Source organism: Osmia bicornis, chromosome 8 (genome assembly GCF_907164935.1).
Source record: "Osmia bicornis bicornis chromosome 8, iOsmBic2.1, whole genome shotgun sequence".
In the NCBI taxonomy this organism is placed as follows: domain Eukaryota; kingdom Metazoa; phylum Arthropoda; class Insecta; order Hymenoptera; family Megachilidae; genus Osmia; species Osmia bicornis.
The window spans coordinates 1,555,228-1,564,781 of NC_060223.1; the positions used below are offsets into that span (position 1 = coordinate 1,555,228).

The 9,554-nt window shown below is 38.7% G+C and overlaps 1 protein-coding gene across 1 annotated transcript; it reads left to right on the forward strand.

The window, feature by feature from the left end:
- Window positions 1-6,337: 6,337 nt before the first annotated feature.
- On the forward strand, window positions 6,338-6,975 carry LOC123988085 (protein FAM98B-like). The gene is made up of 3 exons (XM_046286870.1): window positions 6,338-6,365; window positions 6,451-6,699; window positions 6,815-6,975. The coding sequence occupies exons 1-3, from the start codon at window positions 6,338-6,340 to the stop codon at window positions 6,973-6,975; spliced, it is 438 nt and encodes a 145-aa protein (XP_046142826.1).
- Window positions 6,976-9,554: the final 2,579 nt, after the last annotated feature.

Genomic DNA, 9,554 nt, shown 5'->3' on the forward strand with positions numbered 1-9,554 from the left:
CACACTATTAAGTTATAGAAATATCCTTCTCTGTCACTGTTCAGGGTATAATATCGGTGGCGAAGTACAGCTGGTTTATTTCTTATTCGCATTCGGGTATTGTCCTTTAATTTGATAAATTTCGACCTTGATATTTCTTCATCGTCATTTCGAAGTTCTGCGTCTCCATCCTCTTCTGTCCACATACCACTGGAAACTGTTTCATATCGGACAGCAAATTCCGCTAAGCTCAAATCCTCTAGATTGTCTGGTCTCTTTACGTAACGATCGAATATGTTATTGAAAAATGATGTTTCATATTCTTCGAATCGCAAAATTCTATATCTCTGCTCAGGCCGACAGCTATTTATAAATACAGCTTTTCGCGAGCTCATTTTCAGAGGCAAATGACATAACCGATAAGCACATTCGGGAGCACTAACCACACGTTGAGACAGAATTGCCATAGATACCGAAAATAGTTGATCCCGGACGGTTCCGCTCCGGCGTTTCGCTCGTAAAATGGCTTCTTTAATAGTATTTCCTGCGTCCTGCGGCTCGCATTTACTTGCGTATTTAGCAATATAATATGCGACAGCTGTAACATTTCCGCATGGTTGAATATCCATGTTTGCTTCCCAAAGCTTTAAAAGCGTTGGGTTGTAATTATTCACCATAATTTCATTTTCTGTTCTCTTAAGTACGCAGAAACGTCCATTATTCGCAAGTGTGTCATCTGGACCTAAGCACATCGTTCTTTCACTTATCGGTCTCGGGAATCCGAAACGACAACAACGATTATTACGATCTTTGCAACATGTAGCAGAATGTTTATGAATTTGGACCTTTTGAACTATGTCCCTCATATTTTCATTTTCTGCTTCCAATGAACAAGATACAACTTTCTCAATAACGTTGCGGCCTTCGTTGGTAAGGAAATCAGGTACGTTTGCACACCAAACAAGCATGTGCAAATGTGGACTTTCCCTGTTCTGAAATTCTATTCGATGCCAAAAATCGATAACAACGCCACCTAAGCAATCGGAGTTTCTTAAATACTGCATTAACGCGTTTACACGTAACGTAAATTGTCTTGCAATAACTACAGGGTATCTCTGAACCAACTTTAGTCGATCTGCAAAAGTTAGGTTTTCAAATTCGGTAATGGGGCGACCATCGGATAGTAGTAATGCTTTCAACATATCTGGCCAATTTAGATCATTGCAAGAGAACGTAGCAAACCATGTGGGCGGTCCAAGACTTCGGACCATGGCGATTAATTCCGAACAGCATCGTTTCCAGTATGATGCCGATCCTCTTATATTTCTCATCGTGAGGTGCATATTATCTACTAATCCCTGTGGAGTATGTTCCCCTTGGCGCATTCTACATGATACTGAAACGCTAGCTTTTGCGCGGTAGTATTCAACAACAGATAATGCGAAGAACAAATAATCTGTTCGTTGGAATCGTTTGTCATTGCTCAGAATACGCGCTTGGAAGTAATCCAGTGGTGTAATTGAGATGTCTCGATGCTCTCCGAATCCATTTTTACCATCCGGAAACAGGAAGAACCAACACAGTTCTTCCATCCTTCTCTCCCTTTCTAGGTTTAAAGGAGGCACTGTTTTTCTATGTATATTCGCAAGGTTTATCGGGTCATTTTCTGCGTTATTATTATTATTACTAACAGAGACGATACTATCGATGTTGGGAACATCTTCGTCAGTCGAACGTAACATGCTTGTAGCGAAAATAATGTCTGTTGCGCCGGATTCTCTACGAGCGGTCGCAACAGATGGTTGTTGTATCCTTTCTATTTCAGGAGATCTATTCCATTCGGGTGCTATTGTTACAGGTGTTAGTGAATAGATATTTAGCACATTGCTATTGCCTCCTTTAGCATATAAATTACGACGCAAGATGATGTGTAAATCATCAATATTAGTACATTTCATACAGCATGAGACGCCCCGTGACGATGCTTTATATCCTTTTGGACCTCTTGCATGGGAATCATACAACCAATAGTAGGTACTCTCCGACTGGTTACCGCGTGACACAGCTACTGATGTAAAATTGGCAGTCAGAATTCCGTACGTATACTGTTGGAAAAACGTAATCAAAGCGTTCTTTAAATTTGGAAATCCTTCATCGCCGTTATCAATATTAATATGACCATTTACAGCCATTTCATAGCCAATGTTAATATTCACTCTGTTGTTATTAAATGATATGTGTGGCAATAATTCGGTAACGGCTAAATAGTCGACATTCACTTCTCTGGGGTCAGGATTACTTCGCGCTTCAATGCAATCACGGTAATATTTATCTCCTACTAAAAGTACATAATCGACATCACTAGTACACCACGTACTAGGGTCGAGCAAATGAAACGCAACACAAGCAACTGCAGCTATGCCAGTACATTGCTTACCGCGAGATTCAATACTGAAGCGATCGCTACCTTGATGGCACGAGCCTCGTAAGATAGCTACATTCTGTCCAACATTCACAAATCGACTGTTTGATTCAGTATTTCTTTCTGTAACTTCCATTTCGTTTCTTACAATACAAGGCTCTTCAACGACATCAGCTATTTCCAAAATGTTATTGGGAATATTAGAAAAACATGGTCGCACATCTTTGTATAAAGCATTATTTTGTAATAGCCATTGTAAAGCTACTCGAAGTTTGCCAACGTCTATTTCAAATTGTCTTTGTCGCTCAAAATTTTCGAGGCTTTCCACTACAATCATTATACCGGTTTCGTTTAATCGAAGTGGAAGTTGCTCGGCTACTTCCAACACATCGCGAGCAAATAGGACTACCTGACCTTTGCACTAATCCTGACTGAAGCGATTTTGAATTTTCATGATTTTAAGAAACGGTACTATTCTGCACAACATTTGTTTCTCGATTTCCGATAAATCTGCTATCTCATGAGGTACAGACATTAGTTCCATTTTATTCCAGAATGCCTGAGATGGCACTTTGCATTTTTTAAGATGATGTAGGCAACGAGAACATGTTGTTATCTTCTCCGATTGTATTAGATTTGCAGGAATTACACCAGACAAAGGCCGCGTGTGCAAAGCGTAACGTTGCTGCGGATATAAAGTCTTGTAACACACTGCACATGGTACATCAGCAAAAATATTAATAGTCGATTTAAAGTTCTCTACCTGAAGGAGAAGTTCTTTTCTGCGATTTTTCGCTAGTTCACGCATATTCCTTAAACGCGTATTTCGTGATTCGGTACGTTCACTTTGTAGTACTTCTCGCGTACGATTTCTCATAACCATCAGACGTTGCGAACGTTCCTCAGTAGATTCGTTCGCTAAACGTCTGCGGATTAATCGGAAACGGCGTGATCGTTCCTCGGCAGATTCGTTCGCTAAACGTCTGCGGATTAATCGCAAACGCCGTGATCATGCCCCTGCAGATTCGTTCGCTAAACGTCTGCGGATTAATCGGAAACGGCGTGATCGTTTCTCCGCAGATTCGTTCGCTAAACGTTTACGGATTAATCCGATACGACGTGATCGTGCCTCGGCAGATTCGTTCGCTAAACGTCTGCGGATTAATCGCAATCGCCGTGATCGTGCCCCTGCAGATTCGTTCGCTAAACGTCTGCGGATTAATCGGAAACGGCGTGATCGTTTCTTCGCAGATTCGTTCGCTAAACGTCTGCGGATTAATCCGATACGACGTGATCGTGCCTCGGCAGATTCGTTCGCTAAACGTCTGCGGATTAATCGCAATCGCCGTGATCGTGCCCCTGCAGATTCGTTCGCTAAACGTCTGCGGATTAATCGGAAACGGCGTGATCGTTCCTCCGCAGATTCGTTCGCTAAACGTCTGCGGATTAATCCGATACGACGTGACCGTTGCTCGGCAGATTCGTTCTGTACACGTTGAGAAATTAGGCTTAGCCGCCGTTTTTTTTCAGCGACCGTTTCGCGCGATAATTTCGAATGAGCATATTTCCGCTTTGCAGACAATCGCGCACGGCGTTCATCAATACTTTCTTGACGCCGTGCCTCTGCGGTTCTTTTACGTTTTTTACAAAGACGTAATTGTTTGGCATCATCCGATTCATTTTCACGACTTTGTCTCATACGGCATGCACTTTTTGTACGTCTACCCATACTTTCATATACCAGACGTACCTGGTTTCAGTGAAGATGAAGGATTCAAAAAAAGGATTTGCCGCGCTTTTTTTATTTTCACAATCAGTCGCTTAAAGCGGATCTGTTTTATCAATCAGTCGCTTAAAGCAGACTTGTTTTAACAATCAGTCGCTTCAAGCAGACTTCTTTTATAAATCAGTTGCTTCAAGCTGACTTCTTTTATCAATCAGTCGCTTAAAGCAGACTTGTTTAAACAATCAGTCGCTTCAAGCAGACTTCTTTTAGAAATAAGTCGCTTCAAGCTGACTTCTTTTACCAATCAGTCGCTTAAAGCAGACTTGTTTTATAAATAAGTCGCTTCAAGCTGACTTCTTTTATCAATCAGTCGCTTATAGCAGACTTCTTTTAACAATCAGTCGCTTAAAGCAGACTTCTTTTATGCTCGCTTATAGCTGGCTTCTTTTAACAATTTGTCGCTTCAAGCACACTTCTTTTACAAATAAGTCGCTTAAAGCAGACTTGGTCCCTTTGTTTTCAAATACAATTACTTACTGGAAGCAAAATTGGACCCTCTTCTTTATTTATCAATTATTACAAAAACATTCAAAAAAAAAAATAATAATAATAATTGTTACAATTTACCTCACAACACAATATATTGAAAAAAAATTCAATGGAAAGCAGCGTTGCAAGGTGTTAATTGAAACTGACTGCTGTTCGCCGTTCGTAACTTGGCCGTCGCCAAAAATTTGGGTAGGATTGGTCGTGCCCCGCCTTTGCTCACACGACTTGCAGCCGTAATATATTATTGGTCGAAACACCTACATCTACTGACTTGGCTCGTGTAAACAATTAAGAAAACGACGGTGTGTGCAACGGATCCCTCATTTCCCCTACGCTGGCCGATAAAATTGCGTGACATTCCCCTACTGACAATTTCCTGGAACCCAGCAGAGCTTCGAATCCGTCATAAAAAAGGAAAGAGAATACGTATTACGAGAGAAAACGAGATAGAGGCATTCGAAAGGGATGCCGCGAGTAAAACAAATCACGATCCAGTAACAAACATTACATTTATAATAATTTTTGTCTTATCTTCCAAACAATAGTATCAATGGATTGTTCAGCTTATTCCGATTAAAATGAGTACCAACACGAAACAAATCGGTTTTATTTGACTTTCATTGGCTAGTAATGATTGACCTCATCAATTTAAACTGATTAATAAAAAAACTGGTCCGATTTACTTCTGGTTTGGTCTTATTTTCATCAGAAAAATATCACAAATCTGTTGATAACACTTTGAAACCAAAACAATTATTAATAACAAATTTTCGTCCTTGCATTAGTATTGTTCGACAGACATACAGTCGATTGTTTTCGCTCCGTCCTCTTTTTCAATCGCTGTCCTTCTTTACGTTCGACGCAGTCGGCAAACTTCTAATAATGTAGGAACTAGATGATATTTGTGCATCTATACGACGCGCAGCGAAAATTGTTTGTGTATGCGATCATGGAATGTGCCCCACCAACTGTCTTCCTTTAGAAGACATAGATTTTGTTCATTTTCTATCCGAACGAGCTGCTGTTCAGACGTAAGTACCAAATAACAAGCAATATTTCATTTCTTTATATAATATATATTATACATATAACACATATTAATTTCATCGTCAATGGTTCGTGGTTTAGTTGGGTGTACTTCGAAAAAGCACTCACCCCCCCTTTTTTTGGATTAAAAAAGAAAAGTATTCTTACGTTTGTTCATACACTGATTACGAATATCATAACGACAAATTGGCGACTATTGGGCCATCGTAAGGCGGCCGGCACCGATTACGCGAAAAAATAAGAAATTATTTCAACAACATTGTTACTTCCAAATTCTTATGGCGGCGACGCGACAAGATAAACGTACATCCGTTTATTCAATTACTTCAGGATATTCGGATTTTTCTATTTTGCGGAATGCAAATAAAGTTGTCGCCAAATTTCACTATCACATTCATTCAATATCATATATTCAAAACTTACATGTAACCGTTAACAGCTCGTAAACACAGTTCGATAGCATTGTCTACAATATTCGTAATCAGCCTATAAAAGACGTACGATTACTGAATTTTAAAGAAAAGGGGGTGATTACTTTTCCGAACTTCATCCACAAATGCGAACGGATTATTTTCTTTTTATTTATGAAACTTCTTTTTTTTTCTCACAGAAATATGAAGGACATCGTTGAAACAAATGAACGTAAGTTTAATTCAAACTTCAATGAAAAAGTTATATACTGCATGATTCGAAAACATGCATGTTACATTCCTCCTTTTTCTTTCAGAAAACGAAATTATGAACGCGTTGCTGCAGATGCAGCAACAGCTGCAACACTTGGCGAATACGCAGCAGGAACGGGACAGGGAGGTTGCGTTGCTGCAGCAACAGCTGCAGCAACAGCAAATGCTTCAGCGGCAAACACCGCCGCAACAGCAAGAACCGCCGCTGCAACAGACGCCGCTGCAACAGACGTCGCAGCAGCCGACCAAGCTACAAGAAGAAGGAAGTGAGGCGGATGTCAAGCCGCAGCGAAGTGAGTTTCACAGATATAATAGAAAAAATAATTAACACATTTCCGTCTGAAGTAATAAACAAAATTAATTGTTAAATGGGTGAACGATATTAATATTTAACATTTGACGTTACAGAAAGAGGAACAGCTGCAGGGAAGAAGCGTCGTGCCTACCGCGGAAGATGGCCGCGGGGCGGGAGGGGTGGCGGTAGAGGTGGCGGTATGGGCGGCGGTAGGGGTGGCGGTATGGGCGGCGGTAGGGGCGCCCCCAACAAATATTATTTTACTCTCTTTTAAGTTTTTTAGACTAGTTTCATTTATAATATTATTTTTCATTTTCATTTTTTATTTATATTTGTACTTTTGTTTCTTTTCATTTACCATACTATTTTTTTGATTTTTCATTTTTTTTTCATTTCTGTTAGTATTTTTAATTTTAATTTCTTCATTTCTGTTAGTATTTTTAATTTTAAGTTTTTATTTTTCTATTTCTCTTTATGTTCACATATTTTAAATACAAACAATACAACAAATATTATTCAGATTGTTTTCCTTTATTTTTTCCTTACGACATCCTACAAATACTAAACGTACCACTCAAAACTGTGAAATAAAATATTTTTCAACAAAAAAAAAACCGACTTCGAAATGCACTAAAAAGTGTAAAATAATTTCTATTTCATTTATACCAGTATTCCACAGCTATTAATAAAATCTACTTAATCATTAAATACGATACTAAATACATTTCAACCTTTTCGGAGGCGGCGCAAAATTAAAAACTTTTCTTCTATTAGGAAGATCATACTTTATGCGTCGGCAACCTGTGACACATGACCCGTTTGATAATTGAAAGTAAACAATATTGAAGGGGAATCAACATACCCATTGCAGATTAACTATACTGCATTTGAGTGTAGACCATACTGAACTCGCGCAGGTTACTAGGTGTAGGGACATTTGTAATAACTTGTGTGTTTCTCCTGTATGTACACTGAGTTGCAATGAACTTGTCGCAGTGAAGTTGGCTCCAGATTTACTGACACATTCACGCCGCGTCGGTGAGTCGATCTCGCCCATCGTCTCACCGACGCGGCGTGAATGTGTCAGTAAATCTGGAGCCAACTTCACTGCGACAAGTTCATTGCAACTCAGTGTACACTGCGTTGCATTCAACTTCTCGCAGTGAAGTTGCCTACAAATCGGCTCACCAACGCTGCGTGAATGCGTTAGTGAATTTGTAGCCAACTTCACTGCGACAAGTTCAATGCAACTCATCGTACACCTTGCTTGTTACTTTACGATCATATAATTGTTTCTTTGAAAAAAAATAATAGTAATTTCATTGTATCGTGTATCTGTACCATCTCATCATCGGTTATCACCTATCGTACGTCATATATTTCTGTCCGGCATTTATATGATCGCAAAGTAAGAAGCAAGCTGTAGAGGGTAATCACACACGTTATTAAAAATCTCCCTAGACCCAGTGAGCGAGTTAAGTGTGGTCTGTCGTGAATTGCAGTAGACATGTACATCAGAAGTGATAGCAACTTCTGATACAATCGTTACAATTACAAATGTTTTCTGCCGTGTGTATAACGTTTCAATTTGTATTTCTTACGACTGATGAACTACCAACTTTGCCATACCGCTGTGAAATCGTTATTAGCAGGTTTGTATATTTTGTTTTTTTTTTTTAATTTTGCGCCGCCTCCGAAAAGGTTGAAATGTATTTAGTATCGTATTTAATGATTAAGTAGATTTTATTAATAGCTGTGGAATACTGGTATAAATGAAATAGAAATTATTTTACACTTTTTAGTGCATTTCGAAGTCGGTTTTTTTTTTGTTGAAAAATATTTTATCAATTGTACTACTACATCGGAAGTACTCTGTATATTGTAGAAAGTCTACAAAATAAATGTACTTCATCATATGATGATGAAATTAACCTTGCAATTATAAAAATGACATGTAAAACGAATGGAAAAATGGTTCTTATCAAAGATCTTATCAACGTTGCAAGTATAAGTTGAGTTAGTGGTCAATACAGACAGATCAAAAAATTTAAATCAAAAATTCCATCGGAATAATTAAAACAACTATATATTATAATACATCGTTGCATTCGTAATAAATAGGCGCTTTTATTGATTGAAAAAAAAATAAAATTTTTCAAAACGGAGGGGAGGGGGAATTCAATTTTGCAAAAAGGATGATTAAAAAAAAACTTGCATGCAGCCTTATAGAACTCAAGAAACAGTATAAATTTTATTTCAACTATTTTTTTATATCTTTTGTTGTTTACGATTTATAAGCACGTATATAGAAAGGGCGGTTCGGATAAAAGGGTTGATATCTCCCTCAAAGTGAAAAACGGGCACCAACGAATTACAGTTATCTTCATAAACAGGCCTAATAAATATTTATGCAAAGTTTCATCAAAATCGGAGTGTATCAGTCCCCGATGTTCCCTTGTAAGTGAGATGAGGGAGAGTTGGGAAAGAGAAAGGGTGGAATTATTGGGGAAGATAGAGGTGTTAGAAAAGAAAGTAGAAAGGCTGGAACGAAAGGAGAAAGAAAGTCAAGGATTGGGTGGAAACGAGGAGGGAAAGATAGAGTTGGAGAGGAAAATGAGGAAACTAGTAATAAGAGTAGACAAAAAGGAGAGGGTAGAGAGAAGAAGAAATATTATAGTAAAAGGAGTGAAGGTGGATGGAAAGGAGGATAAAAAAGTCATAGAAGAGATATGGGAGAAAATAGGGGTGAAAGAAAGAATAGAAGAAGTAAAAAGGGTGGGCAGGGTGAATAGGAAAGGAAGAAGTATGGTGCTAGTGAAGATGGAGGGAATGGAGGGGAAGAGGAAAGTAATG

Bases quoted from the DNA above. Each gene is read 5' to 3' on its own strand.
- LOC123988085 (XM_046286870.1), top strand. From the start codon at position 6,338: ATGAAGGACATCGTTGAAACAAATGAAC. The intron at 6,366-6,450 runs GTAAGTTTAATT...TTTTTCTTTCAG, and splicing joins CATCGTTGAAACAAATGAAC to AAAACGAAATTATGAACGCG. The intron at 6,700-6,814 runs GTGAGTTTCACA...TTGACGTTACAG, and splicing joins GGATGTCAAGCCGCAGCGAA to AAAGAGGAACAGCTGCAGGG.